Source organism: Pristiophorus japonicus, chromosome 7, assembly GCF_044704955.1.
Source record: "Pristiophorus japonicus isolate sPriJap1 chromosome 7, sPriJap1.hap1, whole genome shotgun sequence".
In the NCBI taxonomy this organism is placed as follows: domain Eukaryota; kingdom Metazoa; phylum Chordata; class Chondrichthyes; family Pristiophoridae; genus Pristiophorus; species Pristiophorus japonicus.
The window spans coordinates 2,246,754-2,272,455 of NC_091983.1; the positions used below are offsets into that span (position 1 = coordinate 2,246,754).

Consider the following 25,702-nt stretch of genomic DNA (forward strand, 5'->3'; position numbering starts at 1 on the left):
TTTTATATTTCTTGCTAGTTTACTCTCATAATCTATTTTCTCGTTCTTATTTTTTTAGTCATCCTTTGCTGGTTTCTTAGATTTTCCCAATCCTCTGGCCTACCACTCATGTTCGCAACGTTGTATGCCTTTTCTTTCAATTTGATACCATCCTTAACTTCCTTAATTAGCCACAAATGGTTCATCCTTCACATTGAGTCTTACTCAATGGAATATATCTTTATTGAGAATTATGAAATATCTCCTCAAATGTCTGCCACTGCTTATCGACGGTCTTACCCTTTAATCTATTTTCGCAGTCCACTTTAGCCAAATTTGTCTTCATAAGAAATAGGAGCAAGAGTAGGCCATTTGACCCCTCGATCGAGCCTGCTCTGCCAGGCTTTGTAACCTTTCACACCTTTGTAATTGCCTTTATTTAGGTTTAAGACACTAGTTTCAAACCTAAATTTCTCACCCTCAAACTGAACGTGAAATTCTATCATGTTATGATCACTCTTCACTAGAGGATCCTTTACTATGAGATCATCAATTAATCCTGTCTCCTTACACATTACCAGATTTAAAATAGCCTGTTCCTTGGTGGTTCTAAAAAAAACTGTCCCGAATACACTCTATGAACTCGACCTCAAGGCTACCTTTCCCAATTTGATTTGTCCAATCTATATGAATGTTAAAGTCGACGATGATTATTGCAATACCTCTCTTACAAGCCCCTATTATTTCTTGATTTATACTCTGTCCTACAGTGTAGCTACTGTTAGGGGCCTATAGACTACACGCACCAGTGATTTCTTCCCCTTGCTATTTCTTATCTCCACCCAAACTGATTCTACATCCTGATCTTCCAAAACAAGATCATTTCTCACTACTGTACTGATCTCATCCTTTATTAAGAGAGTTACCCTACCTCCTTTTCCTTATGCTAAATTCTAAATTCTAAAAAGACAAAGGGTGTTAAAAAAACAAGCCTGAAGGCTTTGTGTCTTAATGCAAGGAGTATCCGCAATAAGGTGGATGAATTAACTGTGCAAATAGATGTTAACAAATATGATGTGATTGGGATTACGGAGACGTGGCTCCAGGATGATCAGAGCTGGGAACTCAACATCCAGGGGTATTCAACATTCAGGAAGGATAGAATAAAAGGAAAAGGAGGTGGGGTAGCATTGCTGGTTAAAGAGGAGATTAATGCAATAGTTAGGAAAGACATTAGCTTGGATGATATGGAATCTATATGGGTAGAGCTGCAGAACACTAAAGGGCAAAAAACGTTAGTGGGAGTTGTGTACAGACCTCCAAACAGTAGTGGTGATGTTGGGGAGGGCATCAAACAGGAAATTAGGAGTGCATGCAATAAAGGTGCAGCAGTTATAATGGGTGACTTTAATATGCACATAGATTGGGCTAGCCAAACTGGAAGCAATACGGTGGAGGAGGATTTCCTGGAGTGCATAAGGGATGGTTTTCTAGACCAATATGTCGAGGAACCAACTAGGGGGAAGGCCATCTTAGACTGGGTGTTGTGTAATGAGAGAGGATTAATTAACAATCTCATTGTGCGATGCCCCTTGGGGAAGAGTGACCATAATATGGTGGAATTCTGCATTAAGATGGAGAATGAAACAGTTAATTCAGAGACCATGGTCCAGAACTTAAAGAAGGGTAACTTTGAAGGTATGAGGCGTGAATTGACTAAGATAGATTGGCGAATGATACTTAAGGGGTTGACAGTGGTTGGGCAATGGCAGACATTTAGAGACCGCATGGATGAATTACAACAATTGTACATTCCTGTCTGGCGTAAAAATAAAAAAGGGAAGGTGGCTCAACCGTGGCAATCTAGGGAAATCAGGGATAGTATTAAAGCCAAGGAAGTGGCATACAAATTGGCCAGAAATAGCAGCGAACCTGGGGACTGGGAGAAATTTAGAACTCAGCAGAGGAGGACAAAGGGTTTGATTAGGGCAGGGAAAATGGAGTACGAGAAGAAGCTTGCAGGGAACATTAAGGCGGATTGCAAAAGTTTCTATAGGTATGTAAAGAGAAAAAGGTTAGTAAAGACAAACGTAGGTCCCCTGCAGTCAGAATCAGGGGAAGTCATAACGGGGAACAAAGAAATGGCAGACCAATTGAACAAGTACTTTGTTTCAGTATTCACTAAGGAGGACACAAACAACCTTCCGGATATAAAAGGGGTCAGAGGGTCTAGTAAGGAGGAGGAACTGAGGGAAATCTTTATTAGTCGGGAAATTGTGTTGGGGAAATTGATGGGATTGAATCCCCAGGGCCTGATGGACTGCATCCCAGAGTACTTAAGGAGGTGGCCTTGGAAATAGCGGATGCATTGACAGTCATTTTCCAACATTCCCTTGACTCTGGATCAGTTCCTATCGAGTGGAGGGTAGCCAATGTAACTCCACTTTTTAAAAAAGGAGGGAGAGAGAAAGCAGGGAATTATGGACCGGTCAGCCTGACCTCAGTAGTGGGTAAAATGATGGAATCAATTATTAAGGATGTCATAGCAGCGCATTTGGAAAATGGTGACATGATAGGTCCAAGTCAGCGTGGATTTGTGAAAGGGAGATCATGCTTGACAAATCTTCTGGAATTTTTTGAGGATGTTTCCAGTAAAGTGGACAAAGGAGAACCAGTTGATGTGGTATATTTGGACTTTCAGAAGGCTTTCGACAAGGTCCCACACAAGAGATTAATGTGCAAAGTTAAAGCACATGGGATTGGGGGTAATGTGCTGACGTGGATTGAGAACTGGTTGTCAGACAGGAAGCAAAGAGTAGGAGTAAATGGGTACTTTTCAGAATGGCAGGCAGTGACTAGTGGGGTACTGCAAGGTTCTGTGCTGGGGCCCCAGCTGTTTACATTGTACATTAATGATTTAGACGAGGGGATTAAATGTAGTATCTCCAAATTTGCGGATGACACTAAGTTGGGTGGCAGTGTGAGCTGCGAGGAGGATGCTATGAGGCTGCAGAGTGACTTGGATAGGTTAGGTGAGTGGGCAAATGCGTGGCAGATGAAGTATAATGTGGATAAATGTGAGGTTATCCACTTTGGTGGTAAAAACAGAGAGACAGACTATTATCTGAATGGTGACAGATTAGGAAAAGGGAAGGTGCAACGAGACCTGGGTGTCATGGTACATCAGTCATTGAAGGTTGGCATGCAGGTGCAGCAGGCGGTTAAGAAAGCAAATGGCATGTTGGCCTTCATAGCGAGGGGATTTGAGTACAGGGGCAGGGAGGTGTTGCTACAGTTGTACAGGGCCTTGGTGAGGCCACACCTGGAGTATTGTGTACAGTTTTGGTCTCCTAACTTGAGGAAGGACATTCTTGCTATTGAGGGAGTGCAGCAAAGATTCACCAGACTGATTCCCGGGATGGTGGGACTGACCTATCAAGATAGACTGGATCAACTGGGCTTGTATTCACTGGAGTTCAGAAGAGTGAGAGGGGACCTCATAGAAACGTTTAAAATTCTGACGGGTTTGGACAGGTTGGATGCAGGAAGAATGTTCCCAATGTTGGGGAAGTCCAGAACCAGGGGTCACAGTCTAAGGATAAGGGGTAAGCCATTTAGGACCGAGATGAGGAGAAACTTCTTCACCCAGAGAGTGGTGAACTTGTGGAATTCTCTACCACAGAAAGTAGTTGAGGCCAATTCACTAAATATATTCAAAAGGGAGTTCGATGAAGTCCTTACTACTCGGGGGATCAAGGGGTATGGCGTGAAAGCAGGAATGGGGTACTGAAGTTTCATGTTCAGCCATGAACTCATTGAATGGCGGTGCAGGCTAGAAGGGCTGAATGGCCTGCTCCTGCACCTATTTTCTATGTTTCTATGCCTATCCTTCCGAAATGTCAATTATCCCTTAATATTCAGTTCTCAGCCTTTGTCACTTTGCAACTACATCTCTGTAATGGCTGTCAAATAATACCCATTTATTTCTATTTGTGCCATCAATTCATCTATCTTGTTACGAATGCCACATTTATTCAGATAAAGAGCCTTTAATTGTGTCTTTTTACCATTTTTTCTTATTCTGACCCTATTTGCTGGTGCACTTTTATGTTTGTATGCTCTGTCCATTGCTGTCACAATCTGGTTATCATTACCCATATCGCTACCATGCACTGTTGTCTTGTTCTTTCTCTTTAACTTTCTACATTTCCCTTCACTTGAACCTTCCCCACCCGACTATTTCGTTTAAAGCCCTATCTACAGCTCTAGTTATTCGATTCGCAAGGACACTGGTCCCAGCACGGTTCAAGTGAAGCTCGTCCCAATGGAACAGCTCCCTCTTTCCCCAGTACTGGTGCTAGTGCCTCATGAATTGAAACCCATTTCTCCCACACCAATCTTTGAACCACGCATTCAACTCCCTGATCTTATTGACCCGATGCAAATTTTCTCGTGGCTCAGGTGGTAATCCAGAGATTATTACCTTTGTGGTTCTGATTTTTAATTTAGCCCGTAACTGCTCATACTCCCTCAGCAGAACCTCTTTCTCTGTCCTACCTTTGTTGTTGGTACCTACGTGGACCACGACAACTGGATCTTTCCCCTCCCACTCCAAGTTCCTCTCCAGCCCCGAGGAGATGCCCTTAACCCTAGCACCGGGCAGGCAACACAGCCTTTGGAACTCACGCTCTCGGCTGCAGAGAACAGTATCTATCCCCCTAACTATACTGTCCTCTACCACTACTACATGCCTAATCCTAATCAGACGCTGGAGCACATCATTGAGCATTGCCCTCAGAGGAAATTTGAAGGCAGCCAACAAGATAGCCACGGTGTTACACCAGAAGCTTTGGCCTGGATATCCAACTTAGATATTGCCATTTGATTTGTTTTGCTACTGCCATATGAAAGAAGACTACTACATTCCTTTTTACCGCCCCAACTTGACTGGCCCCCTGTACCATGGTGCTGTGGTCAGTTTGCTCATCCTCCTTGCAGTCCCTGCTCTCGTCCACACAAGCTCCAAGAACATCGTATCTGTTGGACAAGTGCAAGGGCTGAGGCTCCTCCAATGCTACCTTCTAGATTCCCAAACCGGCCTCACTTATAGTCACACCCTCCTGTCCCCGAACAAGGACCAAATCTAAAGTGCTTAACATAAGAACATAAGAAATAGGAGCAGGAGTAGACCATTCAGCCCCTCGAGCCTGCTCCGTCATTTAATACGATCATGGCTGTTCCGATTATGGACTAAGCTCCACTTCCCTGCCCACTCCCCATAAACCCTTGTTCCCTTATCGGTTAAGAAACTGTCTATTTCTGTCTTAAATTTATTCAATGTCCCAGCTTCCACAGCTCACTGAGGCAGTTGAGTTCCACAGATCCACAGCCCTCGAGAGAAGAAATTGCTCCTCATCTCAGTTTTAAATGGGTGGCCCCTTATTCTTAAGATTTTGCCCTCTAGTTCTAGTCTCCCCTATCAGTGGAAACATCCTCTGTATCCACCTTATCAAGCCCCCTCATAATCTTATATGTTTCAATAAGATCACCTCTCATTCTTCTGAATTCCAATGAGTAGAGGCCCAACCTACTCAACCTTTCCATAAGTCAACCCCCTCATCCCTGGGATCAACCGAGTGAACCTTCTCTGAGCTACCTCCAAAGCAAGTACAGGTTGAGCATCCAAAATCCGGAAACCTCAGGACCGAGGCCGTTCCGGATTCCGGGTATTTCCGGATTTTGGAATGTCTTTGCCTGGGTCGAGGTAGATGGGGTCTGGCAGCTGAGGGAAGGGGGAGAAGGGGGGAGCTGGGGCAGGGAGGGTGCCGGAGCCGGGGCCAGGGTGAGATCAGGACGCCGGGGGCCAGGGTGAGATCAGGACGCCGAGGGCCAGGGCAGACGAAGTCGTAGCGAAGACGGGCCGGGGCGAGGTCCAGCTGCCGAGGGCCAGAGCGAGGTTGGGCTGGGGTGAGGTCGTGCTGCCAAGGGTCGGGCGGGCGAAGTCTGGTCGGGCCGCCGAGGGCCGGATCGAGGTCGGGCCGGGGTGAAGTCAGGCCGCCATGGGCCGGAGTGAGTCGGGCCGCCGAGGGCCAGGGTGAGGTCGGGGCGGGTGAAGTCAGGCCGGAGGTCGGGCCACCGAGAGCCGGGGAAAGGTCGGGCCACCGAGGGCCGGAGCGAGGTCGGGCCGGGGTGAGATCAGGCCGCCGAGGGCTGGAGCGAGGTTAGGCCGCCGAGGGCCAGGGTGAGGTCAGGCCGCCGAGGGCCGGGGTGAGGTTGGGCCGGGGTGAGGTCGGGCCGCTGAGGGCTGGAGCGAGGTCGGGCCGGGGTGAGATTGGGCTGCCAAGGGCCGAGGCGAGGTCGGGGCAGGCAAAATCGGGCCGACAAGGCGCTGGGGGATGGGGGGGGCGGTGGGGGAGTCCGGATTTTGGAACATTTTCCGGTTTCCAGGTGACCCCACCGCGGATCGGCCTGGATTTCATAACATTTCGAATTTTGGAACTCCAGATTTCGGACGCTCAACCTGTATATCCTTTCGTAAATGTGGAAACCAAAACTGCACACAGTATTCCAGGTGTGGCCTCAATACAACTGTAGTAAGACTTCTCTGCTTTTATACTCCAACCCCTTTGCAATAAAGGCCTAGATTCCATTGGCCTTCCTGATCACTTGCTGTACCTGCATACTATCCTTTTGTGTTTCCTGCACAAATACCCCCAGGTCCCGCTGTACTGCAGCACTTTGCAATCTCTCTCCATTTAAATAATAACCTGCTCTTTGATTTTTTTATGCCAAAGTGCATGACCTCACACTTTCCAACAATATACTCCGGCATCTGCCAAATTTTTGCCCACTCACTTAGCCTGTCTATGTCCTTTTGTAGATTTTTATGTGTCCTCCTCACACATTGCTTTTCCTCCCATCTTTGCAGCTTCAGCAAACTTGGCTACATTACACTCAGTCCCTTCTTCCAAGTCATTAATATAGATTGTAAATATTTGGGGTCCCAGCACTGATGCCCACTGCACACCACTAGTTACTGATTGCCAACCCGAGAATGAACCATTTATCTCGACTCTGTTTTCTGTTAGTTAGCCTATCCTCTATCCATGCTAATGTATTACCCCCAACCCCGTGAACTTTTATCTTGTGCAGCAATCTTTTATGTGGCACCTTGTCAAATGCCTTCTGGAAGTCCAATTACACCACATCCACTGGTTCCCCTTTATCCACCCTGCTCCTTACATCCTCAAAGAATTCCAGCAAATTTGTCAAACATGACTTCCCCTTCATAAATCCATGTTGACTCTGCCTGACCGAATTTTGCTTTTCCAAATGTCCTGCTCCTGCTTCTTTAATGATGGATTCCAACCTAAGGTGCCTCTTGGTATAAAGTGTGCAGGTAATTTTCTCCCTCCCTGATGCATCGCAGTGTCTGAAGCTCGGACTCCAGCTCATCAACTCTGAGCCGAAGTTCCGCGAGCTGCAGACACTTACTGTAGATCTGGTTGCTGTGGATCACACTGGTGTCCCAGCTCCCACATGCTACAGCCGCAACACATCACCTGCCCTGCTTTCTCGATTGTATTTTATTTAACTAATTAGGTTTTTCAAGTTTTGAAATATCACTTAATTGTCTATGTATAGTTTTAAATCTCGGTAATAACCTTGTTTAATTGATTTAATTTATTGTTATGCTTTAGGTCTTTACTGTAACTTAGCCCACAGTCCTTATTTAACCCTATTTGTTTATATTTATTTTGTATACATCAAGCAGCACTTCTTAGCCCCACCTTACTGAATTCCCACACTTGCCAAATTCCCTTGCACCCTGGTGAAATTGGCACTCTGGTGAAGCTGCTCTGCTAATACTCTTATTATTAATTCACTTACTGTTTTACTCGCCCCAACTGAAATTTTTTATTTCCCGGCTTAGTTTAAGCCAATGCCCTAGTTTAGAGAGAAAAAAGAGAAATACTCACCAACGCTTTCCTGTGATGTCACACTTTGATTTTTTTTCCTCCTGTTTTTTGAACTCTTGATTCGAAAGCAGTCCGTCTGCTCTCACTCGGTCTGGGCCTCGAGCTTTACCGAAGCGCTCTGCTGCCGCTGGTTCCCTCACAGGTCCGTCCACTCCCACTGCTACTTCCAACGGTCCTGTCCGGCCAGGTGAAGAATCCATATAGGAAATGGGCTGTCTGTTCCCACATTGAAATAAGACATTTGACCTTTTAGCTTGGCTTGACTTTGTGCTAATTAGTCTGAATGGAATGTTTTGATTTTTTTTCCAACAGTGAAAAGCATCTGTAGTATATATAGGCAGACAGAATTGAAAGCACATGTGAAGAAAACATGATATGGAAATTAGAAGTACTGTTCGAAAGGTGAATGAAATTAGATCAGTAATTGACCACTGAAAGATGTAAATCCATATCTGAGGCAAAAGGAAATAATGTGAAAAGGAAAAACTTCAAATTAAAAAATAAAACCAGGAACTGTTGGAAATATGTAGCACATTGGTTAGCATCTGTAAACAGAAAGTGTTGGGTGTGTAACCATAAACAGTACTCAGGGAAATTATGTGATGGATTTAACAGGATTTAAATAAGAAAAATCCACGCATAGATGAAACAAGAAAACATATATATACACTCAGTTATATTTTTCTTGTGTATGAGTTTTGGGAAACAAATTCAGAAAATCATAAAGAATAAAATGTGGAGGACTAAAAAGTAGCCATACACAGTCTTATCTTGCTCTGCAACTCACTACTATTTCTGCAGGTTCTTTCCTTAGCCTAAATATTCATAGTAATGGAGTTATACAGATTTTGTAAGGGGGAATAAAAGAGGTGAAAGCTGACATGATGTCCTAAAACCAATATCTAAAAATATATCTCTTCCCATAATGAGTTGCATATGTTCAATCATTGTCATTTTTCATTGGCCTATATAGATTAATTGAATGTGATTATAGCATATTTTAGACAAAACCATCTCGAATACGAATTCTTATGACGATGGAATCCTGCAGCCAACTGAATCCTATTTAATATAGTGTGCTTTCAAAATGCTAACTTAGCCACCCAAAACACTTCTGGGTATATATGGAATTTTGGTAAAACAAAACTTGTCATTGCTGTTGATCAGCTAAATTGGGCTGTGTAGCTATGTTTGACAACAGTTCTTTCTCTTCCTTCTGCTGACTTAACTAACAGCCTTCCTCATATTACACACTTTTGCATGCCAATTCTCAGTTTAGATTCTGCATGGAGATCAGCTTTGTAACTGAACCTAATGTTGACTCTTTCCAACGTATTTAGTCGTTTGTGGTAACTTTTTAATTTCCTGACCTCTTTCTATGCCCTGCATGCTGTGCAGTGCTCCCTTTCTGTCCCTATGAAGGAGAGGCTGACCTTCCCAGTAACCTACTAGATTCCAAGTCAGTGAAGGTGAGAAACGGCCAAAGGTAACACAACTGCCATCTAGTATTTCTGTAGTAGTCAATTGGGTGCTGTGTTGATCTTTAAAATAGATATTGAAGATAATATCTCTCATACTTTTTTGTTACTTTATAAATTCATATATCTTTGATCCTGCACTTCCAGTGGAGAACCCGTGCTTGAAGGGACCATGGATGAACTGGGTCTAGGATACTGTAGCCTCGATTCTTTGATCTAGGCTTGCTGCAAATGTGGGAGCACGAGATCATAGAATTACGCCTCATAGGAAATAATATGTGCAATGCATGCTGATACTTTTTTGTATTTTGATATGTACATATAATTTATAACTGTGTAGCTGCATTATATGTTCTAACAACCCTTATAAAATACAGGTACCTGTTTAATTGTAAAATAAATACTTGAATTGACAGCCTAGATAACTTTGATATAATTTACAGCTCAATTTTTTTGCCAGTTTATTTATTATAAAAGTTTCTGAGGTTATAAGGCTAATTATATATTAAAAAGGATATAAACTAAGTCAAAGCCACAGTTCATAATAGTATTGTCTAACTAGTTCACATAGAACTATACAAGTCAAGTCTATTCAATGTGAACGATATTGTTTGAAATAGTACAAAAGAATTTCTAGTTAATAAAGTGAAGTAATATATGGCTAACAATAGCTATAACACTTGGAAAGAATTAAGATTGAACAAACCAAGAAGGAAATGTAAAATATGTACAATTTGTTTTTGTTAATAAAAATATTAAGTAAATATAAAATGGAAAGTTACATCCTTCAAAAACAGAGATTTATGTGTTTTTATTCCTATAATTAACAAACATATAGGGAGTGAAATCGGTCTTGGAAGCGAATCAACAGCCCAATAAAGGAAAATGGGCTGCTGATTAGCTATCGGCCATTTTTCACTTCCACCCAAAGCTAATTTCACCCCCATAGTATAAACATAGTACACTAGTTTAACATTTAACAAGCAAGTTGTAGTCTTATAACCTGCATAGTTTACGAAGACAGGGTACATAGTTAATCCTGAAATGAGGAAGGTTTCATAAAATAAGGAGTGACAAATTCTGTCAAAGTCTGGATTATGAAGGTCTTATATCATTTTTCTGGATTTAACATCAGTTATTTATTCTTGTCTGTTTGATTTTCTGCACACAGGTTTTTGTATAGTGTGAGTCTCTATCCTGAGTTTCCATTCCTGAGCTATTGCAGAGTACATATTATTCCTGTGTGTCATTATCTCCTTCCTTCATTATTATTAGGGATGTGATAACAGGGCACTTAGAAAATCATACTATAATTGGGCAGAGTTGACACTGATATATGAAAGGGAAATTGTGTTTGACAAAGCTGATAGTTTTTTGAGGTTGTAACCAATATTCCCTATAATTCTTTTTGGGTGCCCATCCATTCAAAATACTGCGCGTGCATGGTTTTTCCTATTTAAGAGCCGGTGGGCTGGCTGCATGAGAGCTGCAGAGTGCAGCATGGCTGTGTGACCGCATAACATAAAGGAGACATTGGTTGTAACTGGCAGGTGGATAAGGGAGCACCAGTGGATATGGTGCATTTAGATTTTCAGAAAGCATTCCATAAGGTGCCACACAAGAGGTTATTACACAAAATTAGGGTTCATGGGATTGGGGCTAATATATTAATATATTAATGATACAAAGTTAGCTGGAAAAGTAAGCTGTGAGGAGGAGGAAGCAAGGAGGCTGCAAAGGGATTTAGGCTGATTGGGCAAGGACGGAATGTAATGTGGAGAAATGTGAAGTCATCGAAGAAAAAGAGAAAAGCAGAATATTTTTTAAATGGTAAGAGACTGGGAAATGTTGATATTCAGAGGGACCGGGTGTCCTTGTACATGAATTACAGAAAGTTAACATACAGATACAGCAAGCAATTATTACAAAGAGATTGGAGTATAAGAGTAAATAAGTCTTACTACAATTATTTAGGCATTACACCTGGAATATTGTTTTGGTCTCCTTACATAAGGAAGGATATATTTGCCTTAGAGGGAGTGCATCAAAGGTTCACTAGACTGATTCCTGGGATAAGGAGATTACCCCATGAGGAGAGATTGAATAGATTAGGCTGATATTCCCTGGAGTTTAGAAGAATGAAAGGTGATTATTTAAAATTCTTACAGGACTTGACAGGGTAGATGCTGGGAGGATGTCCCCCCTAGCTGTAGAGTGTAGAACCAGGGCTCACAGACTCAGAATAAGGAGGCGGACATTTAGGACTGAGATGAGGAGAAATTTCTTCACTCAAAGGATTGTGAATCTTTGGAATTGTCTACCCCAGAGAGCTGTGGATGCTCAGTCATTGAGTATATTCAAGACCAAGATTGATAGATTTAAATATACCAAGGGATATGGGGATAGTGTGAAATGTGGAGTTGAGGTAGAAGATTATCTTGTTGAATTGCAGAGCAAACTCGAAGGGCTAATTGGTCTATTCCTGCTCCTATTTCTTGTGTTGTTAAGTGGAAGAGTGGTTCTTTAAATAAATGCTTATTCAGTGTTTCTCAAATCGAGAACTGGCCCACGCTGTTTATTGCTACCCTCCACTATCCTCCACAGTGCTCCTGCCAGTGGAAGGAACATCGTGCTCCTTTGTATGTCACTGTCTTGGAACACCCTCCCAAATGGATATTATCCTATACTTAATTGTGCTGTTCAGTAACTTTTATTACCTTCCGGAAGGCATCACTAGTAATTATATTTAACATCAAATCATGTTCATCATTTTATCTACAGTAAATATAAATACAGAATATAATTTAGTAGGATCTTAAGTCTCATTCATACCCAAGACCTTCACAACCCACTAATGATTTTGTCACTTCCTCCTTCATGGTATTCACTGTTTATGATTGTATGTTTTTTGTACTCCTTACGCAGTTATTCAGATAAACTAAAGTACATTTTTCCCTTGCAAATGACTATTCTTTCACTTACCTCAGCTTTGGTATCTTCTTTATTGATGTATGCTTTTTAAATGATAATTGATGTAAACTTCTTGTGCCATCTCCATCATATACTTAACAATTTTTTGAATATTTACTTCGTAGGTGTCAATGAAATGTTCTTTCAACATCAAGAATACACAGTCAGAGGTGAGTGTTTGGAAGTTCTGTACTAGTGCTGCAGCTTGTAGTGTGGCACAAGTAGAAAGTATGATTTCCTACTGTGTATTTTAGAGATACAGAGTGCTATATTCAAAGAACCACACTATGTTGTTTTCATAACAATCTAAGACATTCTATTATTACTTATATATAAAACTTGGTGTTGGATGAAAAATCCCTGTCTGCGGTGATCCAAGTGTAAATCACTATCCGCTGTGATCCAAGTGTAAATCCCTGTCTGGTGATCCAAGTGTAAATCCCTGTCTGGTGATCCGAGTGTAAATCCCTGTCTGGTGATCCAAGTGTAAATCACTATCCGCTGTGATCCAAGTGTAAATCACTATCCGCTGTGATCCAAGTGTAAATCCCTGTCTGGTGATCCAAGTGTAAATCCCTATCTGGTGATCCAAGTGTAAATCCCTGTCTGGTGATCCAAGTGTAAATCCCTGTCTGGTGATCCAAGTGTAAATCCCTGTCTGCGGTGATCCAAGTGTAAATCCCTGTCTGGTGATCCAAGTGTAAATCCCTGTCTGCGGTGATCCAAGTGTAAATCCCTGTCTGGTGATCCAAGTGTAAATCCCTGTCTGCGGTGATCCAAGTGTAAATCCCTGTCTGGTGATCCAAGTGTAAATCCCTGTCTGGGGTGATCCAAGTGTAAATCCCTGTCTGGTGATCCAAGTGTAAATCCCTGTCTGGGGTGATGCAAGTGTAAATCCCTGTCTGGTGATCCAAGTGTAAATCCCTGTCTGGGGTGATCCAAGTGTAAATCCCTGTCTGCGGTGATCCAAGTGTAAATCCCTGTCTGGTGATCCAAGTGTAAATCCCTGTCTGCGGTGATCCAAGTGTAAATCCCTGTCTGGTGATCCAAGTGTAAATCCCTGTCTGCGGTGATCCAAGTGTAAATCCCTGTCTGGTGATCCAAGTGTAAATCCCTGTCTGCGGTGATCCAAGGACCAACTCCCGCATGAAGGTGGCATCAATGACGTCAGGCTAGCGGATGAGAATCTGGAGACCGCGGCTGGGTGCCTGATGAAACCGTCTCCTGCAGTCAGGTAAATGGCTGGGGAAAGACCTTCTGCTCCTCCTCGCCCACATGGAAACATTTTTTTAAGACCTTTCTTATTTAAAATTACTTAGCTTTTTGTCTCTTGTCTGTGCCTGCTGGGTTTCCCAATGAGGCCAGGAGCTTGCGCTGATATCACAACACAAAGTTAAAATAGCATTGTGGTCTGATTGAGGCCCCAACCATTGCATTTTAATGAAGCTCTTGCCTGCCTATGATAAAGCCCTCACACACCTAAAAGCTAGGAGATAAAATACCTGCTGACATGAGTGCAGTGTCTAGCTGGAGGGCAGGACTCGTTCTCTATTTTAACCTCTCGCTCACCCCATTCTCATAAGATGCAGGTGGTTAAAATTTGTCCTTTAGTTTTTTTCTATATATTAATATAAGTACAGGGGTATTAGGCAATCTCTGCTGTTGACCATAATTTTTGCACTCCTTAAAGAAAAGCATTTAAGACATAAATTGGGCTAGAAATTGCATAGTGGCACAATTGGGGGGATAACTTTTGCGGGAGCGCAAAAGTATCGGCAGGCGCTACCCAATTCTAGAGGACGCGAACTTCCGGTTTAGTGCTCCAGGAGGAAAGTGAAGTGCTAAATCAAGCTCTACAACTTCCCTTGGCGAGCTAAACCAGGCAAGGGGGCGATAGTGGCAGAGCGCTGCATAATGCCCAATGCAGTGCATCTGGGATCAGAGGCTCCTTCCCTCCCTTAAAGGGAGGGCCATTGCTGCGGGCTCTGCATGAAAACAAATTCCCTGCTTGACGACGGTACCTGCGATCTGTGACAAGCAGCCCCAAGCACTCTAACAGAGTACAGGGCTGATCAATCGCGGCTGTACAAAAATTGAAAGAAATGTACAGAGGCTTAAATAAAATGTTTTCGCCTACTTCACTGGAAAACTCTTTAACTACCACTCCCCAAGCGGCCGGCCGACCTTACAACGCCTCCTGCAACTGCCGGTGTTGACGCCCGACGATGCTGCAGGGGACGGAACCGAAGTTAGCATCCGGGGCTGTACCGGGAAGCTGCACACCATATGGCACAGGAGATTGTGGAGTTGGGGTTTACCGCCGCTAATGCCTGGTCAGAAAACCAGTAGTGCCCCGTTATCGCCCCCAGAGGCGCAAAGGAGGCTAATTTTTCCCTCTAAATCCTTAAAACATATTTATATTTATAAAATGTCAGCACTAAGTTGTAAAATAAAATGAGTAATGCTAACATTTATTAGGTATCTCTTTAAAGATAGCAAATAGATGAAGAGATTTCCTAGCTGAAAAAATATCACTAGGTATTTACATATTTAGGTTTAAAGTTTAATCTGTTGTAATACAGCCAAACAGATATGATGTAATTATTTCTGTGGTAACACATTCTTAGGCTATAGTGTTTGAAGATTGAAATAATTGGAACCATGTTGGAGAGGCATGCTGAATACATTTAAAGGCAGTTAGTGAAACCGTGTGTTCTTTGCAATCTGTTTTCCCCTGGGCTAATTGCTTATTACACAGATGACTTTCCAGCATATGAACTCTGATTACAAATTAAAGAAGTACAAATTTTAAAATGGCATTTGAAATATACCCTGGAAATAATATCGTCCAAACAATCAAATCTTCCATGATCTTTAGATCAGGTTCTTTCTTTGGTTTAAATAGTGGGTTATACTTTCTTGTTCTATCGATAAGACGTGAATACACATGGGTCCCAAAAATACGCAATCTACAATCTCAGTAATTATGCTAGTGTTGCACCCACCAGTGTCCTCCAGCACTGATCCCACCAGACCTAGTGGGTCATTTGGAGGGCACCTCATTTGCATGGGGCCAGCTGGTGCATCTCAAATCCTGGCCTGCTATATGATGCTGAAAACTCTACACCTGGCCACCATCAGGAGAGGGATGTTCAGGAGTCACCCTTTCTCCCTGGATACCCCATGCATTTGTCTCCTGTATAAGGGGGTTAATTCATCACATTTATAAAAAGTTACCTAATCTTAGGGTTTCCATGCTGCTTCCCGAGTCTGAACACCCGTATCCCTCTGGAGGGGTCTATCTGTGCCCCTCTGAAGGCTATACTACATCTCATCTCATCATGGATATCAACCTCCAGTGTTGGGTCAGGTCCGTTTCAGCATAGGCAGTCCCTCCTATTAGGAGATGTCCTGCCTCCAACCTATGAACGGACTGACTGATTTGAGACTTATTTTTTAAGAACTTGCTGCATTCTGTAGCACAACCAACATTTTCAAGCACAACAGGAGGTGAATGTACAACTTTAAGGTGTGCGCACCTGTACTATTAAGTCTCTGTAGAGGAAATACAACCCCCCTCACCCAACTTCTGCACACTCAGTGCATCATGCAAAATGTAACAGCACTATGCTAATGACAGTATCTCGCAAAATCCAGTGGAGAAAACACTGTTGTGTAAAGTGCCTCTCTGTTGGCAGTGAGTTGGGATTGCAATTTCATGGCCTCTGTGTATATGCAAAAAAATGTTCTGAAAACTGAACCACTATCAGGGTTTCCCATAGCATGGGCCATTCTATCAGGGAAATGACTAACTCAAGCCAGATAAATATGTACCCTGGGCTACTCTTGTAGAACTAACTAGTAGCTAGACAAAGAGAGGCACTGGCTGAGCCCTGGGAACCAGGTTGTCTGCCTGTCCTGTTTATTGAATTCTTACTTTAGATAGATGAGATTGTTACTTCAGAGACTGATGAACGTAGGGGGAAGGGAGAATGAAAACGTAATGCTTTAAAATGGAAACAAAAAAGAATTGCTGTAGAACACAATAGATATTTATATTGTATTACTGATTCCGTTTGTTTTTACATTTTGGACTGTGCTCAGTACAAAGATTTGTAGAACTGAAAATTGCTTGAAATATTATGACAAATCTTTAATTATTGTGTAGTAATCAAGTCAATATATTGATACTACTTTCAAGACTGAAATCAACAGATTTTTATTAGGTAAAGGTATCAAGGGAAATAGATCAAAAGTGGGTAAATGGAGTTAAGGGATAGATCAGTCTTGATCTAATTAAATGGTGGAAAAGGCTCGAGGGGCTGAATGGCCTCCTATTTCTATATTCTTGCAATATAGAGTTGAAATAGTGTGCAAAAGTATGGAATTCTCCTAAAGGTAAAGTATATCTTACAAGTATAAGGGCCTAATTTCTAGCTAATGAAGCTGCTTACGAACAGCCATTGGAAAAAAATAATTTGCTAGTTTAACTTACCATCATCAGTAAATTTACATCATCAAGTGTACTAAATCATACTCCTGAGCTGTAAATGTACATAATTATCTTGAAGTGCCGAAATTGGCATTAATGGCTACATACAGGACAATCCACTTCTATATCTTAACTGATGCTAATTCAGGACTTCATACTGTCAGCCTTAATTACTCCTGTGAGCCTAGCCTAGGTGTCAAACAGTAATTGTTTAAACAAAAACATTAAAGAAACTATTATGTTCAAATTACCTAGAGACATGTAAAAATGATATTTTTGATACAAGTTAAAAATGTAAGGGCTGGATTTTGGGCTTTGCTGATTTCAGGGCGGTAATGGCAGCGGGGCGGTAAAGTTTGCGCCCGGGGACAGTTTGCGCCTCAGTGAGCAAAATTAGGCAGCTGGGCCCTGAGTGTGGGGCAGAGCACTAAGGGAGTTGTGGGGCGCACGGCGGCTGAGCATGCGAAAATCCCGAGCTAAAGAACCGGCCGGGGAGCGCTCTGAGATGTCTGGGGAGGCAAAACAAAACTGATAAAAACCCACCAAAAACATTCCCAATACATAGTCCAGCCACCAAAATATAAATCGCAAAAAAAAATTAAAAGAAAAAACAATCACACTTACCTGAGGTCGGCATTACTTACCTCACTGCAGCCGGCATAGGTTTTTACAGGCAGTCCCAGCAGGGCGCACTGCGGGGCGTGTGGGTCGGGCGGGAGTCCAAACATGAGCCGGTGTTGCAACCAAGGGCGTTGCACACCAGCTCAGCTCTTCCGGGCAGTACTGCTCCAGGCCCCTACAAAGCCGGCCCCGAAAACCCTGTCAGGGGGAAGCTCACCGCCTGTCCAGAAGAGCTCACCGCCGCCATTGTCGCCCTTCCGGGGCAAAAACAAAAGCACACATCACTGAAAAATCCACCCCATATACTTTTAGAGTAATATAATTCACACAGACATGGATTTTTGTGTTTTTGTAGGTTGCCTATAAGGGTTCTGCAGTGGACATAGGAGAACAGTGTGAAGGAATTAGCAACAGGCTGCTAAGTTTGGAAGACCAGCTGCAAATGGCAATAAACAATCATGACAACTGTCTTACTCATATCCTTTAGCTTTGGGATCGTAGAATTTGAAATTGAAGTTTTGCTGCAAGCATTTAGCAGCCTTTGATGATTTTTGTTATGGGAAGTATGTGTGTAGATTATAAAATATTTCACTGTGATAATTAGCCCTGAGACGATTCTTCAGAGATTCCTGGAGTTTTATTCAAATATAATTTATTCTATTGTGGTCTACTTTTCAGGTGATTGAAAGATAATAAAAGCTCAGGAATAAGAGTTGTTATTTAGTACAGGTTGAACCTCCCTTATCCAGAACTCCCTTATCCGGAACCACCCCTCGTCCAGAATCATTCCCAGCCACCAGGTGGCGCATGCGCCGAACTCCGACATGAACAAATTGAAGTCCTTCCTTGCTACCGACTCCCGCAATCGCTGGCCTGACCCCGCGATTCCCCCCCCCCCCCCCCCCCGCGCCCCCCATGATCTCTCTGCCGCACTCCCAGCCCCAAGCCAGCCACCCCAATATCCCCGTGCTCAGTACCTGTACCATCCAAGTTAACGTGTCCGGAAAAATCTCTTATCCAGAACAGGCCAGGTCCCATGGGTTCCAGATAAGGAAGGGTCAACCTGTACACTATATTGTTATGCATGATGTTTTGATTGAAAATTTGCAGTAGTTTTGGTAGCAGTGAAAACATCTTAAGCTACTTGTGAATGATTAAAACAGTCATATAATGATTGATTTTTAGGTAGCTCTTTCACTAACGCTCTCTACTTTTCTACACCCCTCCCCTGGCCCTCCTCCCATTAAAACACTGTTTTCCCCTTTTGAACTGCCAAAATATCCCTCACCTCTGCTTCTGACAACCTCCAAATCATTGACCATCTAGTACAGCTCCTGGGGCGGAAATTGCCCTCCACCCAAAATGGGGCGCACTCACCGGGCGGTCTGTCGAGCAATTTTGCCCTCTTTTCGATGGTTTTTTTTCTGGTGGCGTGGCGGTGACGTCTGGCTGCAGCGAGGCGGAAAGTGGGCGGATTCATGAGCACTGCGACGTCAGCGCAACGCGCACGTGCCACATTGCATGATGCGTCACAATGTTCGCCCCCCCCCCCCCTTCAGTTAAAGGGAAGGGCCGCTGCGAGCTCTGCAGAGATTTTGGTAGTGCCCACTGGGCCACCAGGGACGGTTTCGGACAGGCCAGTGGCCGCCATTATCGGGCCGACTTCGGAGTCAGCCGACAATTAAAATAAAATGGCGGCCAGGGCAGTTGCGCCCTCCCCTTTAAGGCTGGACGCGCCGCCCAGCTACTAGCAACTTCCCACTGGAGAAAGCTGTCGGGGACACCGAGCGACGGCTGATCCGCTGTCGTGGAGCAATTTCCCACGCGGGACAGAAAGGCATTGCCACCGGTCGGTAAGGGATCGGCGTGCAGCTGATGGGATGGGAACACAGGCGGGACTGTAGCGTCCACAGCCACACAAATAAAAGAGGGCAATTTATAAAATGTCGGCACCTCTGCCCCGATTGAGTGGTAGCTGCTTGCCGCTTCAAAAAGGGGCACTTGCGGCCCCAGATTAGAATGCACCGGACACATTTATTGGTACAGGTATTGTCATTCATCACAAAATCTGTCTTGATCACATTAACTTCCTCTCCATAGCCAAATCCTTTTAATATTCCAGCATCATCCTGAAGCTAAGAACAATCGCAACTACTTTTATCTATAACAAAACAGCTCCTCAAACCCCCGTGCCATTAATGGCCCTACTCTCTCACTGCAACACCAAGTGTAAGTAGTTGATGGACTCGGTCTCAAAAACTGCGAATATCCACTCAGCTGTGTCAGCTGTTATCCATGTATGTGCTGTCCAACACAGTTAACCATGCAATCTTGCTTAACTGCCTCTTCATCATGATCCCTCCACTGTGGGGCTGCCTAGAATGGTCCCACTGCTATGCAATGTAGCCAGCGCATCTCACCCCCCCCCCACTCATGATCCCTTTTAGATCCATCCTCGACCCCCTTTTTTATCGACATGGTGCCTTGATGATCTCATCCACAAGCAAGCATGTGATTAGCTTCCTTTTGATCCAGCGATACCCAGTCTCCCTCGTCCCCATGACTGCACTAATCTTGGCAGATCACGTGGCTGATATTAAGTTGTGAAGGAGCAGTGGAAAGACCTAGCCATCACTTTCAGCCCCCTTGCCATTAATTTCATCATAATCCAATCCCATATCCTCATTACAAAGATTGTATACTCTCACCTCTGTAACACTATCAGCCTTCGATCTTGCCTCAGCCCATCTGTTTTCTGAAACCCTCATTCATGCCTTTGTCATTATCCAGACGCAACTATTCTAATGCTCTTCTGGCTGGTCTTCTCTCCTCCATCCTCTGTAAACTTCAGATTATCCAAAACTTTGCTGTCTATGTCCTATCCCATACCAAGCCCTGCTCACCCATCCTCACCAAACTACATTGGCTCCTGGTTCCCCCAACACCTCAAATTTAAAATTCTCATCTTCATGACCCCACTCTTATTTCTACAAATCACCCATACCCCCAAACTCCCCATTCCTCTGACTCTGGTCTCTATTGCATCACCCCTCCCTTCACCCTACCATTGCTGGCCTTGCCTTCAGATACCTATGCCCCACATTCTGGAATTCCTTCCCTAAACCCTTCAACCTGTTTATTTCCTTCTCCTCTTTGATACCAAGTTTTTGGTTACCCCTGCTAATATCGCCTTTGTTGGCTCAGCATCCATTTTTTTCCTTGCACTTCTATGAAGCACCATAGATGTTCTTTCTACATTAAAGGCAGTATATAAATGCAAGTTGTTAATCTTTATAACATTTTCTGATATAATGTATTATTTAACCATACCTCAGGAGTCGAGAACTCCTTTTAGGGTACGAAACAAGGGTAGTTTTTGTCCTACTTTTTTGTATTGCTGCCAATTACACAATTATTAAATAAGGGAGGTGTTTGAAAGATGTTACTGACATGAAGTGAGTTTGAATCATTGGTGAGTTCTATGCTGTTAACCAAATTGGTAAATTCATTTTGTAGAATAAATCAATATTAAAATTTAAAGTATTTTACATAAGTTTAGGGTGGTAATTATTTAATCACAAATTATTTCGAATTAATTTGAACTGCAATTATTTTAGCTGTGCCCAGCTGGTATTTCTTTAGTCATTTCAGTTCAATTAATAACTTCAGTAGAAAATAACTGCTAATCATCTCCACGTTTCATCCTTAATAACTGTCCACAGTATCTACAGAGAGAAATCCAGATGGTGAAAGAAACACTGCAGGCAATGTTGAAACAACTTTTGCCCTTGGAGGAAGAGGAGGAGGAGTCGGGAGATTTTGTAGTCCAAAGCCGGTGACTAAAGCAGGAATTACTTGAAGGCAAATACTGAAAGCAACCTGATGTTGGCTTATAACATTCCACATGAAGACACTTTTATTAACTGTGTAATGTCTGAGCAAGCCTTAGATTTGCATTCAACAATTACACAGTTATAAAAATATGACATGCAATCATTATAAAGCACTTCATTTTGTTTCTTAAAATTCAAGGGCCAGGGTTTGAATTGAATGTTTTAACATTAGCTGCCTTACATCAATAATTGTTTCTAGTATCAAATTTAACCAAGTAAAGTCTGCTTTTGTATTGTATCTAATACTAGAAACAAGGTGTAGAAAAATCAAGTCTAATATGCAGCTTTTGATATTTTATTTTTAAAAATATTTCCGCACTTCTAAAAGGTAATCCCTCCAACAATTCATTTTTGCAATATTTTATTTATTTTTACTAAATTATTTTTTGATATTTTCTGAATATCTATTTTCATCAAGGTGATTAATAAAGATGAGGGGGCATTTTCTACTGAGCGCAGTTACCTCATCGAGCACTCAGTTCAACATAAACAAATCAACTTTCTTATTCATAAATCTATGTAATATTGAGCTTTCTTACATTCAGCAAGATTACACACAGGCAAAACATATTTTCATCAGGATCACAAGAGCTATAACCCCCTAGTTTGCAGCAGAAGCTAGGAGGGGGCCCGGTTGGTGCTGCAAAGAATAGGCCATGATAAACTCCTAATGTATCTACTAAAGTGGCCGCAGGATTCTTGCCCCCTTTCCATTTCTGCTGTAGAGCTCAATTTAAGTTGAATATTTTCAAAATTGTACATAGTATTGGGACCATATTCTAATGCCGACATGCATCAGGGAGACCAGCAAGTCAAAGTGAACCAGTTGGGTTTTTAACCCAAGGAAAATTTCTGAAAGTTCAAGATTAGTTGTTTCATGAATCTTAACAATTCAGTTCTGATACATACAATCTGATGCCACAAAGGGCACTTCCACAGGCTAAATGAAGGAAAAACTCCATTCCAATTATTTTATAAGGAGAATTTGATCTTACACTGGACTTGAGGCGATTTCACTATTTCCAATAGAAGTAAAAGTGCAGAGGAGCAGTAGCTCATATAGTCGAGGCAGTGCCCAGAATACTGGTTGGTGCCAAAGATTCCTATTTTCACAGCAACATATTTCCATGCCACTAAAAATACCCTAAGTTCATTGTTAAGGTAAAAGTCAACCGAGGAAGCTGCTTCTCTTGGGGCTAACAGCAGTAACAACGTGCCCCTCAGTAATAGTAGTTGTGTGTCTGATAACTGATTTATACATTGCCTATCACGACCACCGATCGTCTCAAAGCGCTTCACAGCCAATGAAGTACTTTTGGAGTGTAGTCACTGTTGTAATGTGATTCATTCAAGCTGCCTCGTAAATCGCCAGATAGCAATTTAGCATACTCCGACAGCATTTTGGGAGGTTGGATTCTTCGTTTGAGTCCACTCAGGACCTAATTTCCATAGGTATGTTATTCTAAATGTTCTCAAGTTTGTCTCCCTTTATCTAAATTGCTGTTAGACCCTGTACTAGAAGAAAATGGTCCAGAATGTCCCCAGGGTATCCTGCCATAACTCGGCAGATGGTCAGTAGAACTCAACAGAAATTTGCTTAGGTCCCTGCCATTTCCAGACTTTTCTGACCAGTTTTGTAAAGAAAAGAAACAATCCCCAACCCTTACAAAGCCAATGATGCTAGGGGTGGTCCTGGATATTGGGACTCCCTAAACCAGGCATTACCACTTCTTGGCTCAGTCAGGACTCAACATAGGACTGCAGGGCAGTATACTGAAGGAGATGAAGCGAACCAGGCTCCAGATCGGTGGAAGTGGGCCCTACCAGGGAGATCAGCCTATGGGAGTGCCGAATGGAAGATCTTAGAAATCATAGGCAGGCAAGCAGGAGAACCTGTGGGAGATGGTGAGGTTCGAGGCAAAGTGGTAGAAAAAGGTTGGTAGAGGCTGGACAAGGATGACCATGGGTAGTGTCCGCTTTCTGGGCCTTCATCGAAGTATTGCAATGCTCGTAAACTCATCAACTTTTTTTCAAGGTGAAATATCACTATGCACAGCAAAACAAGCTTTTCTGCATTTCACATCATAGGGACCATCTTGCGGGAAGATGCCAGCCACTTAAATGAGCGCCTGGGCTTGTCCACAACTGCCTCTCCTTTATGGCATCTTGTGCAAGATTCAACCTAGGGACACCCACTCAGCAGCAAGTGACTACTAATTCGAAAGGTGAAGCACTAAGCACCAGTGGAAGAGAGGGAGAGTGCAGGGGGAGAAACTACCATCCTAGGCTGAGGAGCCCAGAGATCTGGGTCTTCAAAAGAGCTATAATTAGGGATCATCGATTTTGTTGAGGCACTTTCTACACATATGGCTGAGATGATGGACAAATGAGATAAGCCACATTGCAGGAAATTTCTCATCACCTGCCGAACACCCTCGAGATTGTTACCGCCCAGGAGATTTCTGTGGCATCAAGACACCAGGAATAGTTTGTAAAGACATTGGTAGCTAACAGCGCACCTTAGATGTTTTGAACAGAACATTTTCACAGGGCTTCCTAGACTTGGTTAATATTATTCGTCCTGTAGAAATTCTGAACTTGTGTTCAGCACTAGTAAGTTGCAAGGAATGGGCACATATTATTGTATCCAGTGAATGAGATTGAGCCTACTCATGAGGGAACTTCAGACATGGGCCAGTACCCCTTGCTTTAGCAACAAAAGGCTGGCAGTAACTGGTGCCTCTGGGACAGTTGCTTCCCTAAGAGACAAGTCACCTCAGGCCTCTTAAGACTCCACAGGAGTTGCTGAAGACTGAACCTTGGAATTATGAAGACCTGTAACAGAGAGAAGAATCTAAGGGAAGCCATACTTCAGAAACCAGCACCTGCCTATTGGTAGAGAGAAAAAAGTATCCAGCTAGTGGCCTACCTTTGCTTGTTCTAGTGAGGTCATTGCATTTCCCCCTGCTCTGCAGCCATATATATTATATCATGCTGTTGGGGTTTATAAACTTCCAGCTCCTACCATACTTTCACCCAACTGACTTTGACACCTTCCTCTTGCTGAGAATAATATTGCCCATCTGTACTGGTGCAACAGCACCTCGATGTCATTGTCAAAGCACGGCATCATGCTTCTTCCTTGAGCTGCATATAATGTTGAGGTGCACTTGTCATAACTAGCTTTATTGAGCAGCAGGAGCAGAGTCACAGTTGAAGGCATATAAAAAGGGAGAAAAGGACTGCATAGTAAATTGTCAATTAACAGAGCACTAGAATAAAAGTATGTCCGACAAGCAGCCACAGCTCAGTATGCCACCTAAAAGAGTAAAGAGGTAGCTAGGAATGTACAGGAAATACAATGCACAGATCATACAGACAGCTTCAAATCACATAGAATCATCCAGCGCAGAAGGAGGCCCATCATGCCTATGCTAGGGCGGAATTGACTCAGAGGAAATTGGGGTGTAAAAGTAAAATTAAGAACATAAGAAATAGGAACAGGAGGCGGCCATACGGCTCCACGCCTGCTTCGCCATTCAATACAATCGTGGCTGATCTGATCATGGACTCAGCTCCACTTCCCTGCCCGCTCTCCATAACCTTTTACTCCCTTATCGCTCAAAAATCTGTCTATCTCCGCCTTAAATATATTCAATGACCCAGTCTCCACAGCTCTCTGGGGCAGAGAATTCCAAAGATTCATGACCCTCTGAGAGAAGAAATTCCTCCTCATCTCAGTTTTAAATGGGCAGCCTCTTATTCTAAGACTATGTCCCCTAGTTTTAGTTTCCACTATGAGTGGAAATATCATCTCTGCATCCACCTGGTCGAGCCCCTCATTATCTTAAAAGTTTCAATAAGATCACCTCTCATTCTTCCGAACTCCAATGTGTATAGGCCCAACCTACTCAACCTATCCTCATAAGTCAACCCCCTCATCTCCAGAATCAACCTAGTGAACCTTCTCTGAACAACCTCCAATGCAAGTATATCCTTCCTTAAATACGGAGACCAAAACTGTATGCTGTACTCCCGGTGTGGCCTCACCAATACCCTGTACAGTTGTAGCAGGACTTCTCTGCTTTTATACTCTATCCCCCTTGCAATAAAGGTCAACATTCCATTTGCCTTCCTGATTACTTGCAGTACCTGCATACTAACTTTGTGTGTTTCATGCACAAGGACCTCCAGGTCCCTCTGTACTGCAGCACTTTGCAATTTTTCTCCATTTAAATTATAATTTTATTTTCTATTATTTCTTCCAAAGTGGATAACCTCATATTTTCC

The 25,702-nt window shown here is 43.0% G+C and overlaps 1 protein-coding gene across 2 annotated transcripts in view; it reads left to right on the plus strand.

The window, feature by feature from the left end:
• disc1 (DISC1 scaffold protein) overlaps window positions 1–21,652 on the plus strand; it is a 199,423-nt gene extending 177,771 nt beyond the window's left edge. Inside the window, exons 12-14 of one of the 2 annotated variants that reach the window (XM_070884674.1) lie at window positions 12,532–12,576; window positions 17,875–17,994; window positions 21,239–21,652. In XM_070884674.1, the coding sequence (XP_070740775.1) occupies window positions 12,532–12,576; window positions 17,875–17,994; window positions 21,239–21,358 (285 nt within the window). In that variant the 3' untranslated portion in view covers window positions 21,359–21,652. Of the gene's footprint in view, window positions 1–8,270; window positions 8,351–12,531; window positions 12,577–17,874; window positions 17,995–21,238 lie in introns of those variants that run through there. The other variant, XM_070884675.1, reaches the window with a different exon arrangement.
• The last annotated feature ends 4,050 nt before the right edge of the window (window positions 21,653–25,702 follow it).